At 36.4% G+C, this 25,472-nt stretch overlaps 1 protein-coding gene and 1 long non-coding RNA gene across 2 annotated transcripts in view; both read right to left on the bottom strand.

Moving 5' to 3' along the window:
* Positions 1 to 25,472, bottom strand: part of LOC308689647 — a 1,235,845-nt gene that overhangs the window by 232,028 nt on the left and 978,345 nt on the right. The window lies entirely within an intron of this gene.
* On the bottom strand, positions 15,096 to 23,102 carry LOC308689638 (uncharacterized protein). The gene is made up of 3 exons (XM_081363461.1): positions 23,054 to 23,102; positions 21,256 to 21,399; positions 15,096 to 16,885 (listed from the first exon to the last, which is right to left on the bottom strand). Exons 2-3 carry the CDS (start codon positions 21,338 to 21,340, stop codon positions 16,038 to 16,040), a joined length of 933 nt encoding a protein of 310 aa, XP_081219587.1. The 5' UTR covers positions 21,341 to 21,399; positions 23,054 to 23,102; the 3' UTR covers positions 15,096 to 16,037.

The following is a 25,472-nucleotide window of genomic DNA, read 5'->3' as shown; positions in this document are numbered from 1 at the left end:
ACAGAACGGGGAGGGAGCAGCAAGACGATGACAGTTAACTTGACTTAAAAAAGTTTAACTTAAAAAACATTTGTTTGACATTTGACATTAGATGTCAAAGTTAGCATTTTTATGGAATTTCACAGATCTGATCAAAATGTCATAATACTGTTAAATTCTACCTTTTTTCTGTAAAAAATACATTTATTTTTTACAGTGTATATACAAAGCATACTGGAGGTGTCATTACTTTATTATTTCACAAATTCTCAAAAAAAACGAGCACTTAGAGGTATAGATAAATTCATTCTTAAACAAAATCCTGCATCACAACATTTTCTGATGTGTTATTTTTGAAATATGGTACCCAGAATATGCCCCTCCAAGCAATTTTCTGTGCCGACAAAGCATACTGGAGGTGTCATTACTTCATTATTTCACAAGTTCTCAAAAAAAAAAGAGCATGTTTGATTTGTGTGGTTATATTGGCTAAATTGATCAATCACTTTTGAAAACCACAAAGAACGTTGAACATGACGGAAATGTCCAATGAGTAGACTAAATAATTGATTGTGTTTCTTTTGTTTCTGAGAGTACATCTAGCAAAAAAATATATATATTTTTTTTTTCCCCGAAGGTTTCACCTGATAAAGAACCATGTGACCCAGTCATAACGGTAGGCTATTTTTTTTTAAAGTAAAGATGTATGATTAACATACCATAAGTTAGAGCACACACATATTACATGTAGTACCGTTATGAACAATACCAGTTTTAGTTAACTTTTTTTTTTTATGTATTTGCAAAATATTTCAATATGTTTCAGATTAGTTCAGATGAGGAACACGGAGACACAGTCCTAAAGGTAATTAATAAAATCTATGCAATACCATAAAACATTTGATTAAAGAAACAGTGTCATATTTATTAAATTTATAAATTGATTAAATTAGAGTATAGCCAACAGTACACATTCAGCTTTACCAACTGGCCAACATAGTGAAATTACTTGTTTGTATTTGTTTTATTTGTGTGAATAATATCTCAGACTGCATTAAAGTGTTATGTTTCTTCTCCTAGACTACTCTGGAAATAGAACATGAAAGTGACATAATGGTAATTATAAGCCTACAAACTTACAAACCTAACAATGTAAGCATTAATTAAATGTATAAAACTAGACCATTGAATTGTAGTGAAATGAAAACACTTTTGTGAGATTTTTTAATGTTAGAAATGCATTTGAATTTATTAATGAAGAAAAACGTTTTGTTTTTAAGAGTACTTCTGAAGAGGAAGCAGTTGACATGACCACAGAAGTAAAGGTATTCGGTTTCAATAGATATTCAGTCTTAGATTGTTATCACAATTGAAGAGTAAAAAGCATGCAACTATGTTTCTACAGTGAATATAGAAAAGGTAAACCTAGTTACCCTAGGTACCCATTTCCTATTTCAGATACATTTTTTTTTCTGAATATTACTTCTGTCATAGAACAATCATGCTCCAACGAAGCAAATGACATCACAAAGTTTTAATGAGATGTTGATGCTTAACTGTGAATGTTAATCGATGGCAATATTCAAAAGATCAAGGTTACATGACCGACATTTGCAACTCAAATGAGATTTTATTTTAGTAATACTTATTTTTATCATCATATAATAGAGTTCTACACATGCAAAGGACGAACTAGACCAGCGATGCATGGCACAGGACATAGATGCTTGTTGCTACCAAATGACCAGAAATAAGTCATTTATTATTATTATTATTATTATTATTATTATTATGTTTTATATGCAATATGACAATATTTGTTTGTGTGTGTGTGTGTGTGTGTGTGTGGGGGGGGGGGGGGGGGGGGTTACATTTTGTGTGTATGTTACAACGTGTGTATGTTACATTTTAACAGAACGGTAAACGGTCATTTAAAAAAATGTGGCACGGATTCAGTGCAACACATGTGCTGGATGGCTCCATAATGACTGCGCAGGTGTTGGTAATGTCGACTCTGATAGCCACTTCTACTGTGGATGCAAAATGCAATATCCCCATCCATTTGTAAGGTCAGTTAGCACACGAAAAAAAATAGATAACACACTTTTGAGAGTAAATATGCTAAATAAATACATTTTCTTTTTATTTATATATTTATTTGTAGAACCAGAAGAGTGATCAGAACGGGATTGGTAGCAGATGTACTAACAGATGATGAAATAAAGGTATGCCTCGTTTTTTTGGGTGATTAAGTTGATAACGACAGCCTCAGACCACTGTCACACGTAATATAATTTGCACTAATAATATATTGCGTTGTGCCATTTCAATTTTATAACAATCTCACAATTCATTTAAACAAAAGCAAACTTTAATTATTTTGGGGGGTTACAAATGTCAAAAATTCCATTTAAAAAGTGCAAATAAATTTAAATGGATAAATCTTGAAAGCATGTTACAAGTTATTTAGTGTGTCTTGATAACCAGTGTTCTAATTTGCTGTTTGTTATGCATTTATTAAATTATATATATAAAAAAATGTTTTTCAGAAAGTTGCTCATGACCTTAAAAAGGGAGTTTTGAGGTCAAACAGAATGTTTCTCCATCAACATCCGACATTTGACCCAAAGTTCAAGTATTGGAGAGATTGTTTTATTTCTGTTTTTAATGAAGAACAGGTATTATTATTATTATTATTATTATTATTTAATATATAGGTAAATTAATATTCACAATGCTTATATAAACTGACACGTTTAACCCAATAACAGACTGAAGCTTTAGCAGAACGCATTAAAGGTGCTCTGGATAAAGAGGATGCACATAATATTTTGTTTGTCCTTGAAGTGCTACTACCAGAGGTAAGATCATTTGACCACACATAATTACTTTGTATGTTCTGATTATATTTGCTGTCAGTGAACATAGAAAGTTTATTCTGTGTATTTATTCTCTGAAAGCTTACCACAGTAATTCTGATTAAGCTTGAAGAATTTAATAGATTTCAAGCAGAAAGATGTTTCACCACTGGATTATCCCGCTATTTGTAGGTAAGAAGAATATGATATAGCCTATTAACACCCATGTCCATTAGTTTCATGACAACTCATTATAATCGGTGCCATAGATTCGTTGTCTGGGTGAAATATGATATATCTTTTTAAATTATCAGATGGCTTCTGGACATGACTGCGCACAAGACGTTTGGACTTCGGTTATTATTGATTTATTGACTTGTTTGTTCATAAAAGATTGTGACTGTTAATTGTTTTACATGTTCAATATATTTGTTTTATTTGTAATAAATGATTATGGCAGTGCAGTATTGTCTTAATTATTCTTTATTGCTTGAGAAGTGGTTAGGTATATCGCTCGTTTGAGGTGATAAATATTCTACAAAAGTGTCGTCTTTCTGGCTCCTTCAGACACAGAAACCGCTGATTAAAGAGATTCATATATGCTGTGTGTGCATACTCTTTAGTGAAAGTTTATCTAGCCCTTTGCAGCCTCCGTTTTAACATATGAAATCATTAATTACTCGGTCGGCACATACAGTTGCATGGAAGGGCATATTCAGGTTACCATATTTCAGCAATAACACATCAGAAAATGTTGTAATGCAGGATTTCGTTCAAGAATGAACTTATCTATACCTCTACGTGCTCGTTTTTTTGAGAATTTGTGAAATAATAAAGTAATGACATCTACAGTATGCTTTGTAGGCACATAAAGTTGCATGTTCTGGGTACCATATTTCAACAATAACACATCAGAAAATGGATTAAAATGTGTTTGTGTGAATTATTTATTTATATATATAGGCCTATATATATATATATATATATATATATATATATATATATATATATATATATATATATATATATATATCTTTAATCTGTTAGACTGGAGTAATGGATAACTTCTAATAAAGAACAAAAATGACATAACATTACATCTCATTAAATTTCTCCATACTTTTAAAAAGACATTTAGTAAGAAATGGAACTTAAATACAGAATAAGTACTCTGGTTGAATTTACCACGTAGCTTACACCATTTATAGAAGCAGACAAGATCATTTTCACAGGACTATTTTGTATTTTTATTTAATTAGAAAACAGCCAGTGTGTGATTTATTTTTATATTTCAGAGGGAAAAAACTCATTATATTTAAATTAATATTTTTTGTGTGTTTTCAGTCCATCATATTATTGTGTATGGTCTATGTTGGTTGACTATTTAAAATTATTTTCAATTAAATAAAATGTTCAAACTCTCAAGCTTTGTTTTCATTGTATTATTTATTTTTTGTTTTAAGCTTTGTTCAATTTATAATATTGTTAATCAATTTTAATTATATCTTTTCAATTAAATCGTTTAAAACAAAGTCTTTATAATAACGTTGTATTAAACTTTAAAACGTTCCAAAACATGGAAGTAGCGCAATGCCTTGCCGCACCCACTTCCGGCACCAGACTGTTAGGCTGGCGCTGTCGTCCTCACACTGCTATGACGTATGGTTCTGCGGTTCTGCAGTCAGACCTATATCGAATATTTGTTACCTTGTCTTTCTCATAGAGCAAAACAATTAATCAGAAAAACAAATGTGAAGAAGATTACAGCGACTTGCCTAATCATGAAAAGTGCATATTACAGTTTTATTTATATTTTTCCCTTTGCATTAAAGGTACTTACAATGTGCTTTTGCAGTGTTGAGCATTGTAGCCAATCACTGACATAAATCAGTGTAGCCAATCACAGTCTCTTGATTAATCTTATTTCTTTTGATTATTTTAATTTCTTCTTTCTTTTGATTATTTTAATTTCTTCTATGTAACGCACTTTGAATTACCATTGTGTATGAAATGTGCAATATAAAATATAATATAAAATAATTGCCTTGCCTTGCATCGGCCAATCAGAAGCGTTTAAATGAGTCGCTCTGCTGAAGATGTGTTTTACGCGAGCTCACCGAGTTCTACACTTTCACAAACCTGTCAATATTATTGGCAATAAACTTATGCAAATAAGAGATTCACTGCAATGTATTTGATATTCTTGATGCTGCTCTGATGCTCTCCATTATGCACCGCTCTGTTTGTTGTTAGGAAGACTAAAAGTCCAGCGGTCTAGCTGTACTAAAGTCCTGTATATCCCCTGACCTTAGAACTGCCCCTGGTTGTTGAAGATATTAAGGACTACATGATTACCTACTACAAGTCATTATTTAACATTACGGTATAATAGTATAAGTTTACATGTTTATATAATAATTGAAAAAAAAAAAGGGATTTCTGTTGCTGACCTACACTATGTCAGCCATAAATACTGAACTCTTGCAATAGTATCTGCTAGGACTTCACATAGCTGAAATTAATGTATTGCAGGCAGAAGGCAGCAAAACGTTCGTGCTGAGCCTGGATGCAGTTGACACTTTTGAAGCACAAGAGTCCATCACAATCCATTTTCCCAAGGACGTCCACTCCATCAGCACCACCAGAGACTCCATCACCACCACCCGCAACAGCTGTGGCATCATCCATACTCTCCTTATCCACAAGTGGGGTTTTTGTGCATTTTAATGTTAAATTCATCAATCTGGTGCACTTTGAGAGTTCAAAATTAAAAGATCCAACCCATATTCAGTGTGCAAATTGAACAAAGAAAAACTCAATCCTCTTTTAGTTAGTGTCTGTCTACATTACACTACTGATAGTTATAATATTAATCCCATGGCAGTAATAGCCATATATAGTAAAACAAATGCACTGAGAAATAAAGGAAAACTTAAAGGAGAACTCCGGTCAATTTTAACATTGAGCTCATTTTTTTGTACATTTGGAGTGCTGTCAATACAGAGAACAACGACAAAAATCGGTGTTGCCTACACCGAGTTATTCTATTTTTAAAATTTGCACCCTGTTGACTTCAATGGGGCAAGTACTAAACCTGCTTTTAGCCTCTTAACATCCTTGATGTGTCATTACAAGTGCACAGAAAATGTGAGTGATTCCTTCAGAGTGAACACGAGTGAGTCTGACTGCAGTAGATGTGAAAGATATGAATAAAAATGATGTTATTTAAGCCAGCGCAAATACCTGTTTACATCCTGTTTTTCGGTTGAAGTCCAAAGTAGTCGATTGCCGAGTTCACACGCATAGGTTTAGTTACCTATGATCACGCGCGTGAACTCGGCAATCGACTACTTTGGACTTCAACCGAAAAACAGGATGTAAACAGGTAAAAGCAGGTTTAGTACTTGCCCCATTGAAGTCAACAGGGTGCCAATTTTAAAAATAGAATAACACGGTGTAGGCAACACCGATTTTTGTCGTTGTTCTCTGTATTGACAGCACTCCAAATGTACAATAAAATGAGCTCAATGTTAAAATTGACCGGAGTTCTCCTTTAAAAAAAAAAAACTTTCATAATTAGTTTTGTACTAATTTCTATACTTGAAAGTGATAAGCACATGATCTTTTATTTTGATGGAAACTGCATCAGATGGAGACTGCGTTTACAAACACGTCTCATTACAATTCTAGTAAAATTCAGTAATCGTTTAGGCGGCAGGTATGAGGCTGCTGCGGCGCTGCCTGTCACTTTAAGGGATTTTTTTCTCGATTGATTGCATTCACTTATTCACACCAAGAAAGTTATTTTGACAATTGTGTGTGAATTTATCTATTCGGGCGCAAAGAAGATGCAAAAGATAACTCGTGCACTGTTTCATGCGCACGAAAACTAATCGAGTTATTTTTAATAGCAGTGAGATTATACAGTGGCAGCACTGATCTGATGTACATGTCATTTATATAGATCAGTGAGTGGTGGCCTATTACAGCTGCAATTTCTTAACTTTGAAACAAAACAATGCAATACGTGTATCATTAAATGTCCGTCTCACCTCAGCAGTCAGGCCCGCCCTGCTGACATCTTTTGCCGGCCTTCTAGCAAATAATTCATTTATTTTCACACATTTGGTGGCCTCTGCCTCAAGTGCTTGTCGTTTTTTTTTATTTTTCTTTTTTTTTTCTCAACATATCGGCCCCTCCTATACATTTAGAGATTTTGTTGACTATCGTTGCACATCATCACATCAGTAGGATATTCGCTGCAATTGTAAAGCGGCCGCTTTCCAAGTCTATAACTTGATTCTGATTGGCCAATGCTCAGTGAACATTAGTGGTGCAACGGATCATCATTGATCTGTGATCCGTTCGGATCAATATCTTCAATCCGGGGATCACGTGTGAGCCGAACCGATTTATGAAAAAAAAAAAGTTGTGCGCATGTTCAGTCTACACACAGCGTGGTCATGGCGAGCGGAGGAACGGAGGAGCTTGAACGCCCCGCGTCATTTAAATCCCCTGAATGGGAGCATTTTGGCTTCCCTGTCAAATATAATGATGAAGGAAAGAGGTTAGTGGATAAAACTGTGACGGTGTGTAGGCACTGTGGCTCAAGAAAGCCATATGACAGTGGAAACACATCAAGCATGGCCACGCATTTGAAGCGACATCACCCCGTGAAAACAAAGGCTGCTCAACAACCACTTATGACCGCGGCATTTAAGCAGCCCCTTGTTGCACAATTAGACCGAGCTAAAGCCATCACAAACACTATCGGTGTGTTTATAGGTGCAGACATGAGGCTTATTATTAATTTAAAAGTGTTAATAAACAAAAAGACAAAACTTATGTTTATTTGTCTTATCTTTTTTTTTTTTTTTTTTCTGATCCGAAAAATGATCCGAACCGTGAGTTTTTGATCCGTTGCACCCCTAGTGAACATGTCACATGTGCTCATCACACGTTTAACCTACCTGTCAGTCTAGCAGCTCGCATCAGCTTAGCCCGGCACATAAGACCGGAATTGGACTATACAACAATATAGTTACGAATATATTGACGATTAATAATGATATAAAAACGAAATACATCATGCACCGGCCCACACAGACCGCGGCCCACCGGGAATCTCCCGGTAGTCCCGATGGCCAGTACATGCCTGCGTCTTTGTTTGTTTTTTTTCTCTGTCAGTTTTTCTCTCTCTCTCTACTTCCTATTACAGTTTTTTCCAGTTGCTAACACACTAAAATGACATGCACAGCACAATTATTTAAACTAACACACAGAGAGCAAAACCTCTTCTCAAGTCTCCAAAAGTCTAAACACATTTTCTGCTTTACACACATTTAGCAATTCAAAATGGCACTTTTTCAACGCACCGAACACGGTTCTCTGCATAAGACACAACAATCGGACATAAAGTTTCCTTAAATTATTACTCGCGTGCGAGTCCCGAATGGTCTATTAGAAAACAGTCAACACCATCGTATCATTTTATTTATTTATTTAGCCAGGGAAATATAACAAGGCATGATGATATAAAGATACATTTTAAATACATTATTTTAAATAAATATTTGAATTTATTTTTATATTGATAACACTTCAATTATTACTCGCGTACAAGTCACGCGAAAGATCCAGAGGTTATATAAAGTGGTGCCTGTGACCTGGGCGCGCATTGCTGCCGCTGGACTTCAGACTGGACAAGAGAGAGCAAAAAAGTAATTTTACCGAACCAATTTATTTAAATGACTTAATTAATTAATTACAAGAATGAAAATTCATAATATTATTATAAATGCAAATCAATGTATTTTAAAGAGTGCATACACAATATTTGACTCATTCAGTAATGCTATTTTCTTTGCTTTGTTTGTCAACAGCTGCTAAAGAAAACACCCCAACAAAAATATCATCGGGTTCATAAGAAGAATTAGCCTGGCTGCGCCCTCCTACGTACTTCCGCTCAATTTCATTTTCCTTCAGTACTACGTCTGGGACTGCTGTATATTCTTAGGTTTCCAGAAACCAATTTTTTGTAGGACCAATCAGCGAACAGAGGGAGTTGCTGAGAACGATGACGTTGATGTGATCACACACATGACTAGCGTCGGCCAATAGTGAGCCTACATGTGACGTACAACACAGACGCGCTGCTCTATCAAGACTCGAGGAACAGAGAGAAGGAAATGAATAGTGGAATAAAGTCGTTATTTTTTGTTTGTTTTTGCGCACAAAAAGTATTCTCGTCGCTTTATAAACTTTATAAAAGACAGACATCTTATTCTAAACATAATCCTCTGATCATTCGGATGACCACACGTTAGCGATTGGCTGTGGCAGATCCTGAGTGACTCTGGGCAGATCCAATAGTTTTGAACTTTAACAGAGAACCCGCCTTCAAGGAAGTAAACGTTTCTCAATGGAGCGAGGCCAGACTCTCTGTACAAATGAAATGTACGAGAGTCTACTCCCGAATTTGAGGAGGGACACTCATACATTATAAAAAATTGCAATCTTGTTAAAAGACATGGGCAGCTTTATGTGCTGTTAGGTCGTTCATCGTTAAAATTTAGAACAGCAACTATAGTAGTGTCAGAAGAGGCAGAGAAAGCTTCCCTGTGTCTGCCCTCACGTGATCTGAAAGGTCTGGACCTTTACTCAGTGGGTGGTTTTATGAGCATCAAAGGCAAGGTGGAGAAAGTGAGTCGATATCTATGTATTTATCTATCTGTCTGTATGTCAGTCTGCTCTACTTTTTAATATAGCATTCTAAAATAAAGTTATACTGTACATGTTATTGTACTAAACCACTGTGCTTTAATTTTGCAGCTACAGAAACCAAGGATGACAAGGATGGACATCCCAATTCGTGACCTAAAGCTGAGGTGTGGGAAACCCTTCTTGAGGTCTCTCTATGGAGGGAGCAGTCTTTGTTGGAGCTCCACGAAGGAGACTTCGTACATATAAGCCATCTTCGTGGAACTGTTCAACCAAATGGAAAAGGAAAGTTCCATTTATCAAACAGGACATCCGTCAAGGATGTCTGTCTATCTATCTATCTATCTATCTATCTATCTATCTATCTATCTATCTATCTGTATTGTTGTTATCATGATTGGAACACATTCATTCCTTATCTAAGGCTACGTTCACACTGCAGGCTGAAACGACCCAATTCCGATTTTTTTGCCCCTATGCGACCTGTATCTGATCTTTTCATGACAGTCTGAACGACACAGATCCGATTTTTTCAAATGCGACCCAGGCCACTTGGGTATGTGGTCCAAATCCGATACATATCCGATCTTTTGAAATGCGACTTCAGTCTGAACGGCCAGGTCGCATGTATCCGACCCGCACGTCATTGATACGCGAAAAACATCATAATTCTGCATTGAAGTAGTCGTCGGTTTGAAAACGGACTGCATATTCGTCGAGCTGAGGTGAATCTGCCGAACGGGTCGACCTCGACGAGCCCGTTAATAAAAAAAAAGAAAAAGAAAAAAAAAAGCCCACGGCCAATATACGTTATGTTAACTTTATTTGTGCTGAATCTGATATTAGGTAGGTCAGCGGCTGCTGTCTGACTCTTGTGTAACGGTCGCTGCGTGCGCTCGTGTGTGTGTGTGTGTGTGTGTGTGTGTGTGTGTGTGTGTGTGTGTGTGTGTGTGAGTGTGAGAGTGAGAGAATCAAAGTTAGGTTTAGCTACTTCCGCAAACAACAAGTGACGTCGTTGACCGTTGCGTACTCTTCTGCGCATGCGGGTCACTTCTGGGTCATTTCACGTTCACACAGGAGATCACAAAAGGTCGCATTTAATTGGAAATGTGAACGGCCTTGCAAAAAAATCAAATTTTTTCAAAAAATCGGAATTGAGCATTAAGCCCTGCAGTGTGAACGTAGCCTAACACACACACACACACGCACACACACACACACACACACACACACACACACACACTAGTAATCTGTAATTTTATTTTTTATGAATCCAGATAGAGGAGATCGAACCGATTGAGGAGGAGATCGAGGTAGTGGGGGTGACTGAGGTGGAAAACTCTTGCCACATTTTGAGCGGGGACGATAAAAATGTTCAAATCCCACCGCAACTGTACTCCGGTACAATAGAAGCAATAATTAATGAGCTGCCTATAAAAATTACATTGGTGCACAAAAATTACTGAGTTATTAGTTTTAAATAAAGATAAAAATGTTTTAAAAATGGTTATAAAAATGGTTTTAAAAATGTAAATAGTTATGCTTGTTTTTATTTATTTTTTATTTATTTGTTGTTTTTATGTTAGTAAGTTGTAATGTAAGTTATGTATGTTTAAGTAATTAGTTATATAATGTTTATTATTGTTCAGATGTTTTTGTTCAGTTCAATATATTGTTACATTGTTTTTAATGTGACAATATATATATGTTGTTTTTTTATATATTGTTACATCGTTTGTTACTTTATTGTATGTATGTATATGTATATGTATATATATATATATATATATATATATATATATATATATATATATATATAGCCTATGTATATTTATGTCTATATATATATATATATATATATATTGTTATTTATTTAGATAAAAAAAATATTGCACAATCATTAAGGCTGTGTCTTTGACTTCACTGCCCCACAGATGGGTTCAAAAACATAAATCTTAATGCTAATGGCCAAAATTTAGAATATTTACATTTTTTTGATTACAAAATTTTTTGACACAAATTTTTTGATCCAAAATTCAAATATTATTACAATTTAAAATTTTTAGTAATATATTTTCTATAACATAGTTATATATGGGAGCACCTGCAGGTGCTGCTTGGTAGGCCTACTCACACTTTATGCAGCACACTTATCAAGCTGTCGTCATCAATGAAACAAGTAGTGATTTATGTTTTTCAGGTAAGTCTAACTGTATTCAGGTACAGATATTGAACAATCAAATGTAAAATAAGACTATACTCTTCTTCACTGTATAAATTAAATATAATTAATGTTATTAATACAATTTATCTGTGTTAAATGAAAGTTATTTTCTCTTTCTCTTTTGCTGTTTGATTAACATTGGTGGTACCAAGCAGCTGTTGGTATATTAGGCTGCTATCAATTCCACAGACAATGATATCGGTTTTCTTTCTCAATAGTTCACAGTGTTTATGAGGATACTTGCCAAGACAGGCATTTTGACTTATTATATAGCCTATATACTTTTGCGTGCACGTGTCTGTTCAAGCTCAAAAAAAGAGAAAGAGTAAGGCTTGAATTCGGTGTTCACGTGCTGTCTGCGTGGCTCTGTGTGCGCGCACAAAACAGCGTGTGAGTTCCAGTCTTGTTCTTGGCTTAATGTTTAAACTGACAGGACTTAAAAACACATGCAAATGGTAAAATTTCACTCTATGATGCGGAAATTTTGCCATTAATTTTGCCATTCCGAACCGAAACCTATCAACTAATATCCTATACGTTCATGACATCGTGATATCGATGCTAAAACATTATATTGTGCTGCCCTAATCATGATTGCTATCTTAGCATATATGTAGGAAAAATCCTACTTCAGTAGGCTAAGTAAACGTGTCCGTGTCCCCAAAAATGTTGGTAGTACTCAAAAGCGCTTACGCGTACATATTTTACGAGTTGCCCAATGAATTCATTCTGGGCACAATATGCATACCTGCTCTTTCTCTCGCATCTCCATCTCTCATTCTCTTTATCTTACTTAACTCTACTGTGGGGGAAATATCTTTAGGCTGCAGTGTCCAAGCTCTATATGTTTGTTTTTCTAAAGGACTGAGAGATGCAACCATGGTGGAGGAAGGGGCAAATGTTCACTGGGGTACAGGAAGCTGGCATTGTAAACTTGGTTTTGGAAAATAATGAAATCAGATTACGAGAAATTCAAAGCCACATCATCCAAGACAACACCATATTCAACAACATTCAATGAGTCAGTCTGTCCACATTGGCTCGCATTACATATTATAAACATATTATTTAGCAATTTGTACAAAAGAATAATTTTTCTGAAGGAAAATAAACATTTCTGTATTCTCTAGGATAATTTTGGACCTCTCGTATACTCCCACCAGTCTGCTATGATATGCTTACCAGAGTCAAATACCACCTTGCATTAGTAGGAAATACTACTTAGCAAACTTTTAATCACAATGGTGTTGACTTGTATTGTTCCCAGTTGCAAGAATTCAAAGAATTTTAGCGGGAGTGTTACTTTCAGTGATGGATCCGGCACGTTGTAAGCAGCGGCTAAAGACTGCAAAGAATCGTAAATATGGAGACAGCGCTGAGACGGAAAATCTGAAAAACCTCTGTGTTTGTAGTTAAAGAAATTGCCATTCCATTAAGTTTCGCACAACTTCCCAAAGCAAAACGCTTTTGCATACAGGTAAGAAAACTGTTGCCATAGTGTTCTATTTTTACTATAATGCTGTTTAAAGAGAAGACAAGAAGAATGTTTTCAGCAATAAACCTACCCTTACAATAACTGTTCTGTTAATAAACCTCTGTCGATCCAGCTGTCCAAGGGTGGGGATACAAAAATGCTTAAGTATAATCTGTAGTTTCCACGAAAGCCCTTGAGCTGTCAAAAGACAGCTGGATGACATTGTTCATTTACATAAACTATCGATGTTAAAACTTTATGTTGGCTTGTTTTAAAGTCAAGTTAAATTCTTGTCCTACAATTTAAAAAAGTTGGGTCAGAATGTTCTGGGTTTTTGCTAAAGTGTTGCTAGGATATTCTCTGCTGTGCTATGCAGTTGCTAGGGTGTTCTGGGTGACCTTCCGTACAGACATTTCCACCTCTGTTAATATCAGAAACTCCAAAAAAAAGAAAAGAAAAAAAGTTTGCAAATGGATCCAGTCCGAGTGCTTTTGATATTTTGCCATTTCTTTCTATAGTTATCAAATTCAAAAGATTTTGTTACTCATAAACATGCACATAAACATATGATTTACATATCATCCAAGTAGTGTATGTAATATTAATAAAACAACTTATCTTTATGTAATAATGTGTGTGTTAGTGCCTTGACATGGTGCCCTGGATATTTACATTTTGCTGTTTATTTTAATTAGTATAAATGATTACTTTTTGGCAATGCAACCTGTTTCGCATATTCATGAACATGAATGTATCCTTCTCTGAGTTTGTACACTGTTGTCTTTTTCCCTCCTTTTCTGGTCAAGGTATAAACGGTACTGAGACCTAGCTAAAGCTTAAGAATCTAGTAGTTCTTTATACAGTAGGATGTTGAAAACCCTTTTATGAAAAAGGAGTTTCTGACCAAAAGCCCAAAGCTCCCGGTATGACATAAGAATTGAAGAATCCATGCAAGAACACATGTAGTCCTGTGTCCATGGGCTGGAAGGAAGAAAATTAGTCTTTCCCTCAAGAGACAGGAAATCTTGAAAATGCTGGACAATCTGGTCACCTGCATTATTGCAAAGCCAATGATAAAATTATATAATCATAGGAATGAAACAAGCGAGTAACAAAACATATTCACTGAGCTAAACCAAACTTGGTGGTGTAGGTTGTTTGGTCCCATCCACATGTAAAAGTTTTTACAAGCTCTGAGTTGGGAACACTTGCTTTAAAAACAAGTTGGAGTTGTTGTTAGAGGTGTATGAATGATGATTTGCCACTATCCGAAATCGCACATATCGTTTGTGCTTTTCTCCTTCACAATCATTTACTGGTACTGGTTCTAACCAGTCCGAGAATTGAATATTTTCAAGCCACTTGCTCGTAAATTTACATTTCCCCTACATTTTCACTCTGGCAGCTCTGTTATGCAAATCAGTTACCATCACAATCTCCAGCCAATCAAAATCATATTTGCCTTTTCCAAGCATCTCCTGTTTGTGCTTCAAAAATTATAAATCTTTGCAAACAGTTAAGACTTTCCCCTCCTATTTTTTAAGACTTCCTCCCTGTTTCACAGACAAGGCTTAAGCCTATCCCAGACTAAAATGCATGTTAAAGCTGTATTAACTGAAAGTAACTAGCACTGACATATCTTAGGGAAAGTTAGGGAAAGTCAAAGTTCACACCAAGAAAATCAGCTAGTTCACTTTCACACTGCCTTTTTAGCAAGTGAACTAAAAGTTGTAAACAAAACCACACATGTGCTGAAGTCATCCATTCATTGGACAGAAATTCTCAACCAGGGAAAAGCATGAAGTGCAAAAACAGGCTAATCATGGAGATCTTACGTAGTGCAATTTTAATTTTTTTGGTGTTATCAGCTTTTTGTTTTTTGTTGGTGTTATCAGCTACTAACGCAATATGAAGAAACTTATGAGCATCATATGATACAATGTCATTGTAAAAAAGTATGTATTTATGAGGAGGCGGCGGGAACCAGGGAACATTTAAACAATTTAATAAATAAAAAAACACAAAATGAAAGTAAAAACGGCAGCCCTTTATGGACGACTTCCACACACACATAAACAAAACATAACAAAAGTCCAGGCCTGGTCTTCTCTCGTCCTTCAGTCGTCGCTCTCTTACTTTTATGCTTCCGTGGCTCCTCCGTGAGAGATAAGAGGCCGATTCGGTTCTCTCACGGCCCTCAGCCTCGTCCTGCTTGTATAAGTCATCTATGCTATGTTGTAATTAGGATTTTGCAAAGACGAAGATGTGCTGCAAGATGGTTCCAAACCTTTGGTTGGTTTGGAACCGGACCGAGACCACCTCTTCAGCTGGGTCTCGGTACGGTTCTTTGGTCTGCATCAGAGTGTGATTGCTGTATTCACACCTGCCCAAGGGGGAAAACGAACTTGAGTTAGATTCAATCGAACCAAACAAGTCAGCTGTGAATACACCCTTAAATTAAGTTCAGTGCCATTGTTTTGTCTCAAGATACACACCAGTAATGTTTTTTTTTTTTTCCTAAGGCAGGTTTATAAAAGCTACTTAAATGCCCTGATCGAACTAAAGCCTAATCCTGGCTTAATCTAAGCTCTGTCTGTGAAACCAGGCCTTGAAAGTTAATTTAATGCTTTTACAAGCTTTTCAAGGACCCATGGGTACCCTATTTCCTCCAGAGTGAATGCACAGATGATTTTTGAAATCGCTCCACTCAGAACACTGCAATTTCTTGAACAAGTCTGCAAATGACTTTTCAGATATATTTGATGCTGAATCTCTTCTCACACTAAAGATAGTTGAAACGCTTCCCTCCTGTGTGAACTTTCATGTGGGTATAACAGGTTCCTTTATGTGTAAAACTCTTTCCACACAGTTTGCAGCTGAAAGGCTTCTCTCCAGTGTGACTTCTCATGTGAGTCTTAAGACTTTCTTTTCGATTGAAACTCTTTCCACACTGTTGGCAGCTGTAAGGCTTCTCTCCAGTGTGAACTCTCACATGGACTGTAAGGTTTGTGTTGTTTGCGCAACTCATTCCACAGAGATGGCACATGTAAGACTTCTCTCCAGAGTGAGTTTTTACGTGCCTCTTAAGCTGTTTCTTGTCTGTGAAACTCCTTCCACACTGACGGCATACACAACAGCTATCTTTTACATGAATCCTCATGTGGTTATTAAGGCTCTCTTTACGTGTAAAACATTTTCCACACTTATCACATGTGAAAGGTTTCTCTCCAGTGTGAACTCTCATGTGAGTCTTAAGGTTTCCTTTTCGATTCAAGGTTTTTCCACACAGTTTGCAGGTGTAAGGACTCTCTCCAGTGTGAACTTTCACGTGGGTATAAAGGGTTCCTTGATGTGTGAAACTCTTTCCACACTGTTGACATGTGTATGGCTTCTCTCCAGTGTGAATTCTCATGTGACATTTAAGATTTCCTTTTTGAGTGAAACTTCTTCCACACTGTTGGCAGGTGAAACAACTTCTATTTGCTGTCTTTTGCACTCTTTTTGGTGAAGTCTTTTCAGTCTGTGAGCAACTAAATGATTTTTCTCCAGTTGTGAAATAATGTTTCTCAAACTGATCTTTCTCTTCTGTTTCTTTCGGATCTTGAATCTCCTCTTTTAGCATCATCAGATCTAAGGCAAAAAAAGACAAATACATGTTTACCCCAGTTTAATGGCACAAAGCAACAGGCATCAAAACATCTAGACATTTAAAGCATCAAACCTATCAAATAGCTGTAAAAATTGATAACAGGCTCAAGCACTACAGCGCCATCGTCACACGGTGGGCAGATCCATGTAAGTGGGTAAATTGGGAGATATGTCCCTGAACCACAATAGCCACATCCACGTGATTATGAAAGTTGTCCGGCTTGAGGAGGACAATATACGTACCAAGTTTGGTGACTTCAGGTCAGGGATGAGCAACTCCTGGAGGGCCACTGCCCAGCAGAGTCTAGATCAGGTGTGTCCAATCCTGCTCCTGGAGGACCGCTGCCTAGCAAAGTTCAGTTCCAACCCCAATTAAACACACCTGAACCAGCTAATCAAGGTCTTACTAGGCATACAAGAAACTTCCAGAGAGGTGTGTTGAGGCAAGATGGAGCTAAACTCTGCAGAGTTTGGACACCCCTGGTCTAGATCAATCCCTTATCAAACACAACTGTACAATCTAACTCCGGGTCAAAGTTCTGCCCTAGAGAGCCGCTGTCCTGAAGAGTTAAGCTCCAACCCTAACCAAACACACCTAACTCAGCTAATCAAGGTCTTACTAGGCATACTAGAAATTTCCAGGCAGGCGTGTTGAGGCAAGAGCTAAACTCTGCAGAGTTTGGACACCCCTGGTCTAGATCAATCCCTAATCAAACACACCTGAAAAATCTAACCAAAGTCTTCATGATTTCTTGAACACACAGGTAGGTGTGTTTCATTAGGGATGGAATTAAACTTAGCAGGACAGTGACCCTCCAGGTCTGAAGTTACCGCCCCTGCTCTACGTCCATGTCTTAGCTGTTTCCTACAACCAATGGCAGACAACTCTGATGTGTGTGCAGAATTTCATGAAATTTTAAACATGCTAAGAGCATCAAAACACCCAAATATACAAAGCCTTAAACAGTTATTGTTGTTCTGAGCTAATAATTGTCAGTGTGAAAGTTGTTTGTGTCGATGAGAACAATACATGTACGAATACAAATCCGTACAGCTATGTGTGATATATGCAGCAATGGAACGACTCTAACATATTTTAAAGCATGTTAAGGGCTCCAAAAGCTTTAGACGAACAATAGGACCATGGGCCCTGTGGACATATCTAGTTCAGAAGAAGTAGGGCACTCTGACACTCTTGGAAAATGTGTGGTAGACATGGCCCAATTTCTGGTCATGATTTTTTTCCCCAGTATATGATATAATGATCATAATTAATTGTTTTTCAGGAGTTGGGCTTGGCCCCTTCGTTCTAGTGAAAGGAACTCTAAATGCTCAAGCATACTAAGGCATTTTGGACAATTTCATGCTCTCAACTTTGTGGGGACAGTTTGGGGATGACCCCTTCCTGTTCCAACATGACTGCGCACCACTGCACAAAGCAAGATCCATAAAGACATGGATGAGCGAGTTCGGTGTGGAGGAACTTGACTGGCCTGCACAGAGTCCTGACCTCAACCTGAGACAGTGAGCGGAGACAGTGAGCCAGGCCTTCTCGTCCAACATCAGTGCCTGACCTCACAAATGCACTTCTAGAAGAATGATCAAAAATTCCCATAAACACACTCCTAAACCTTGTGGAAAGCCTTCCCAGAAGAGTTGAAGCTGTTATAGCAGCAAAGGATGGGCCAACTCCATATAAAGGAATAGGATGTAATTTCATACAACTTGCAGAATCTTCAAAATATTGAAGGGCATATAGAAGACGGATCATAATTATATTTAGTTTTTCTTATTTAGTACTAAATAAGCTAGTTCACATAACAGATGTTAAAGTCTAAAAGACAAAATAATAGTTGAATTTACACAATGACCCTGTTCGGACGTTACCTGGATGATCCACAACTGTTTACGTTTTGTGATAGTTGTCCATTAGGGCTGAAATGATTTGTTGTCATTATCGACAACGTCAACAATAAAATAAAAAATAAAAATATTTTTGTTTCTAAATAGTCTTTTGATCTCATATGAATCGATCATCTCTTCCTCTTCACTAGTAGTTACAGCCTCAAATAAACAAACATGAATGAACATCAGAAGGTATGTTGAAATGTACAGTACAACTTACTGAAATGAATCACATCCCATGCAATCGCTCAGCGTTTTAACCGCGGAAAGAAGTCAATAAAACAGCTTGTTAAACAATATTAAATAAACACTACGGTGTTCACTCGGGAGCAACAACTGTGCTGATAATCAGTCTCTTCTTTTTTACTCATCCCAGACTCTCTTAGTTTATATGTAGCTCATGAAAAGATGCATCTTTTTAGCCAAATATCTCATTCGTCAACTCACAGTTCCGCAAAAACGGGACTGTGGTGAGCAGGACTAGGCTGAGGGCCGTGGGAGAACAGCACGAGGCCGGTGGCGTGATTTCTAATGAGCGTGTCTGTGAGACGCACCATTCTCGTATCTCTCACGGAGGAGCGCAAGCATAAAAGGAGGAGCGACGACAGTGGAGAACGAGAGAGGCCAGGCCTGGATTTTATTTGATGTGACAACAGTCGTCCGTGAGGGGCTGTTGTCTTTTACTTTCAGTTTGTATTTGTTTATTTTGTCATTAAAGTCTTTGAATGTTCGCCGGTTCCCGCCTCCTCCTTCCCACAACATCTAACTTCGTTACAGGGACAAAAGCACACAAATCACTGGCAAAAGTGCTCCAGTTGGGTGCTTGACAAAGGACATAATACAAAACAGAAAAGAAGTCGGCACACCAAGACTACAAAAATGCAAAATTTAATAATGGACTCTCACACAGGTGACAATTCGAACACGCAGTCTCTTCAAAAGAAATTAAACATTTCAACCAACAAGTCTTTATACTTACACAGGTGGTTAAACAATGATCACATGACACATTATATTATCCAAAGAAAAAAAATCCTAATGCCATGGAACAAAAGACAAATGAAAAATACAAGATATTAAATGTGAAAGTAACAAGATTAATAATAATAACCTGCATGAACCAAAATCTTTATTTAATCCCTGATACAGTGATACAGTATCTATTGTAAGTGCAAAGTAAATTATTAAAGGATAATTCCGGTATTTAACACTTTGAGTCTATTTTGTAGATTGTTTTGGATGAACAATTTTGACAATGGTTCCTGTCTTGACTTTTTGACTATTTTAGAATTGCCCATGCACAAACATGTCCTTAAAACAACCCTTAACGTTCACAGGTGTCCAACTCAGTTCCAACCCTGAGTTTTGTTCCAACCCTGCTTCAACACACACTCACCTGCAGTTTTCAAATAAGTCTGAAGGACTTGATCAGCTGATCAGGTGTGTTTAATTAGGGTTGAAGCTAAACTCTCCAGGGCTGTGGCCCTCCAGGAACGGAGTTTGACATCCCTGATTTAGTTCATCAGTATGTCTAACTAAATATTCCAGTTAAATATTCTAGCAGAAGATATTGTTTTGAATTATTATCAATTATATTTAGTATAAATTTATCTTGTAAAAAATATAAATATATTATATTAAATATACTAAATATAAATTAAACCCTGAAATAGTCTTTTCAACATTCTTTCTTCAGATCATTGTACTATGAACACTGATGTCTACGGGAGCGATCAAAAGAGTAGGCCCAAATCCTTTTGAAAGTAGCTAAAGATTGTATCAGTTGCATCTTTACACCAGTAGGTGGCGACAAGTGACTGTTAAAAACTTAATCATTCAGTCAAGAGATCTGGTTAAAAAAATACTCTCATTCATACAGTAATAAACAAGTGAAGTCTTTGAGTGAATCATTCATTCAAACCTATTTTTAAAATTAATTCATTAAAATGATTTTTTTTTTTAAATAGACTGCAGCAATTATAATTTGTCAGAACCTTTAGTAATTTTCATTTTTTTATTTAGTTATTATATACATATTCTGGGAAATTGCATGATGTCACATTTTGGTATTTTGCTTGAAAATAAAGCATTTTTCACACTGAATTTCATGATGTTCTGAATATTATTAGCTTCCATGTGTATCACACAAAATATAAAAACAGCATTCATTGCATTTCCCTCTAAAAGCAGTATTTATGCTCGACTCTCCCACTGCCCACACAAATGTGTTTCAATCTCATTCGCATTTAAAAGCTGTAATTGATCAGAGTGAATTTTGAGTCGTTTGTACATTATAAATAATCTCACTGTAGCAAATCCTTCATGTTTGAATTGAATTTTATTTGATGTTTTAAGAAATGTAGGCACTATATGCAGTTAAAACAGAGTTACAGCACTAGTGTCTCAGTTTCAGCTGTGAAGTCCACAGTCCATCCAGACAAACCAACCTGTTTGTTCCTCAGTATCTTCATGTTTCACTCTGAATGTTTCTTCAATCCTCATGTCTTCACTCTCTTCTTTAATAAACGCCATCTTTATAATAGTGTCACATGGATCTCAGTCGCTGCACCAGGAGTTTTTCTGTGTTTGTCCTGTTTAAGAAGAGATTAATCAACAGAAAGAAAAACACTCAAAACTACATCTCTGAGTGCATCTCAATCAAACCTTCCCTCGTTAACTTCCCTCAGTCTCGTTCACTCAGAAGTGAAGTATATAAGCCCTTATTATTATTATTTTGGTAATCGATTAATTATTTTGATGATTAATCGAGTAATCTGATATTTCTTGTGGTAATAAAAGTAGACCAATTTATTTAATTGAAACACAGCCTTTGTGAATTCACAAAAGCACTATACTAGTATGGGGTTTAAAATGGTTTAAATGCATCGTGCAGTCTTAGAAAACGGAGTAATTTTTTATTGTATATTAAATTGAATAAAATATTTTACTGGTTACTCGACACGGGTAAATTGCATAATTTTTTTTTAAATCAAGTACTCCGATTTAATCGAGGAATCGTGACAGCCGCATTTATTATTTATAGTTTTCACCACTATGAATTTGTTTACGCACCATTATAGGCATGCTAGGGCTGTATAAAAAAAATATATAGGCTAATCAAATATTAAATATGAAGTGTGGCATGTCGAACACTCCATGCACTTAACGGCTGCAGATGTAAGTATGAAGAGGAAGGAGAGGCGTGATCAGACTCTGATTATTGGCTGTATGTGGCAATAGACAGCGATATTGTGTATTGACGATGGTCAGAGACCATATTTGGCTTGTTTTCCCATTATTGTTATTATCTGGCAATATTATTATCAAATTAATATTAAGGCCTACAATTAATTTCATAACAATATCAACACATAATCACCACCGACTCCAATGAAAAGTTTTAAAAACGGACTACAAAACTACATCCCACATCAAAATATCTCGAATGCAAATTGTAAAGAGATGCTTGCTATAGAGGAGAGACCATTCTTTCTTAAGTTTGAGCCGGGGCGAAAATAACCATTACTCGTCAGCATTTTGTTCTGTTTCCATGATAACACTTTAACAAAACATTTTAAATTACACTAAAACAGCACTATAACAAATCATTATTAATAATATGACTTAATAAGTACATAATAATAGTATTTTATTGGCCAGCACAAGTCAAAGTCATCGATGAAAATCAAAAGCAGCTTTAGCTTCATTTCAAACACTGAGTAAAAAAAAAAAACTTGATTCTTCTATATTCCCACTATCATTATAATGTATATGGGCAAAGAGAAATAGAGAAATATTAAGGCAATAAATGAAGACGGTTGATAAACCGCTATAAACTTATGTTGAGTTATATCCAGCTATCGTGTCTGAGAGGATTAATGCAGGAACAGAAATCAAAAGTTTTTTATTTCACTTTCTGTATTAATCTCTGCTTTCAAAATGATGGCCAGCGCTCTCATTTCCCGCGATAGTAAATAAATAATTATATAAATGAGTAATTGAACAGGTAATTGCATAGGTAGGCGGAATAAATTATCACACAAGTAAACAATTGCACTCGTGTTACTGAAAATGAACTGATTTTAACGTTACTGTTACTCGTGGATGCTGATGCACTTTACTCATAACGTGTTATGAAGCATTCCAATTGTCTAATCGAATCGTTTTACATTTCATGTAGAAACTATAACATTATCAGGACGGTTTGCATAGATTGAAACACTTTAAATGATTAAAAACACGAACCTTTCATCAGCCGAATAACAACAGTGCAGGAGCGCGGCGCATCCTTGTGACGTCACATCGCCACTTCAAAATAAAAGTTCCGTTCACACGCTAAAATCACAAAAGAGCACCGAAACTTACATAATTACTATACTAAACATTTGAAATAACAAAATTGTGTCAGAGGAACCTAATACTAATGAATTGTGTGGTTAGTAAAAAAAAAAAAAAAAATCCCCATGTGTATGACAGATGTATGTGCATAAAATCCTAAATTCAATCTGTTCATCAAACATTCTGTTTCATTGGCTGACTTCAGCGCACTTCAGAAGAATTTCCTTCTCAACATTACTGTATAATATTGTGTCTTGACGTGTTCTAATCACAAATTACAACAGATGTTGATTACTTTAAAGTAGCAGTAGGCTACCTAAAGGAAACATGAATTGCAAAGTCATCTAAACATTTTTTAAACAAATATTTATTGATCTGCATGTATAGCCTAATTTTTATAATGGATCTATTATTTTCATATAAAAACACTCTGTTGATTTTATCATCTTAGATCTCTTGCTTGCCTCTGTATCCTTTTCCCTGGACATAAAGCAGTTATGTGTAGCCTATATTATAGTGAAGGTAACTATCTCATGAACATATGAACAGGAGACGCTCTATAATGGCAAAAACGGTCGACTACGCCACCCCAAAATACTGGGGAATAACAGCCCTAAGGGCGCACAGGCACAGGAGACGTGGGTCATATATATAAAAAATTTACAATTTTATTTATCAACATTGAATAATAAATAGCTAAAACGTCATAGATCTGGCCCTTCTCCTCGTGTCGGATTGAGAACAGCACGTTTAAAAATCATTGCTGTAAGTATATATTAATATGCTTTTTCAGTATATGATAATGCGTTTTACGTACATTTACACGACTTTTAAAGGCACACTATGCAGCTTTCCGTTTTTGTCAAACAGCGACCCCTAGAGTCGCTGTGGAGTACTTGTATTTAACGGTACTGTCGTAAATACCACTCGCGCAGAGCCGTCTCTGCACTCACGGCCTGATCCCTTCCGCCCTCTATACTGGTACCTGTTCAGTGTTCAATAGGATGGAAGCTGTAATGAGTGGAAATAAGGTGTGGCCCCTTTAAGAGCTGCGCGCGCCCTGTTGAACTGTCGTCGGCAGTCTGTGTTGTATCATGTGCACCTCGAACACCCGTGTGCGGGTTATTTCAGTTTGATGCTCATTCTTATCCTACTTTTGTTTATCAAGTAAAGATGTGGATGGTAGAACGGGTGACAGACAGTTACACAAGTTCGACTGGGGAATAAAGTGCAAGTTGTGAGATGCCAATCGCCTCCGTGAGTCTGTCTGGCTCTCGGTAATAACTTCATCTGTGAGCTATCCCTATTTCTCCTCCTGACAGAACGCGTTACAAAGCGTCGGACATCGAACAGGCACAGATAACCTCTGAAGATGTCTACTAGTCCATCAACAAGAACGATATTTACTCGAGTCTGACTCCTTGCTCGGTCAGTCTGCCGTTTCCTTTCTTTCGTCCTTTTTTTTTTTTTTTTTTTTTTTTTTCGTCCTCCGACAAAGCTTTCCTAGCTTTGTGTGCAGTGCCGTAAAGCAATTTGTTACATCGCGAGACCTGATATCACGCGATACTTCCTGACACGACCCGCCGGCCCAAAGTTGCAAGGGTGGTTTTTCCGCTCACAGGCGCTCGGGGGATGCGCGGCGACCACCATTCAACCCGAAACAAGTCATATAACTATTCCAATGACTCCGAAGCTGTTCGGTTAAGGTAAAAAAGTTACTTAGTGCACCTTTAATCTCTGATATACAAATATATTAGGCCTAACAAGCCAACCACTCATGGTCTTCTCAAATACACAAACGAAACTATTTAATAGAGTGGTATATAAACTGTCTTTCCATGGCTTGCACGTTAAAACCACTGTAGTTTACACAGTGTTAACTGTTTTTTTTAATTATTATTCTTTTTTACGGTGAAAACATTTTTAGTAAAATACGTATTGTAAAATACAAGCAATATTCGGTCATGTTTCGACCTCGCATCTCAGTTTAGCTCATTACATTCGGATGTCATTTCCTGAACACATCCTAATATCAATATTATCATTGGTTTCATTACAGATGCATCATGCACTAATCAATACTTTTAGTTTCTGAACTTTAGTTTCTGCCTTTAGTTTTTTAGTTTCTAAATAGATGTGTTTTAGTCTGAATTAGGTAAGATGTGTGCTTCCATTTCAGTTTCAGCAATCCCTTCACTCGATTGGGATGTTCTCTTTTGTTCTGGGCGGCAAGTGCAGTAACTGTAACATCGGGCATATTTTGTAGTATTAAACACATATTTATACCGACTTCATCAGGCTCAGAAAATTCTTCACAAAGAACACA

The sequence above is a fragment of the Scardinius erythrophthalmus genome (assembly GCF_964197995.2).
Source record: "Scardinius erythrophthalmus genome assembly, chromosome: 4".
Lineage (NCBI taxonomy): Eukaryota > Metazoa > Chordata > Actinopteri > Cypriniformes > Leuciscidae > Scardinius > Scardinius erythrophthalmus.
The sequence above is the reverse complement of the archived record's forward strand: the minus strand, read 5'-3'. Positions and strand labels throughout refer to the sequence as shown.

Excerpts from the sequence above, each read along its gene's own strand:
- LOC308689638 (XM_081363461.1), bottom strand. The coding sequence starts at position 21,340 with ATGGCGTTTATTAAAGAAGAGAGTGAAGACATGAGGATTGAAGAAACA. Across the intron at positions 16,886-21,255 it reads AGATACTGAGGAACAAACAG|ATCTGATGATGCTAAAAGAG; the intron begins GTTGGTTTGTCT and ends TTTTTGCCTTAG.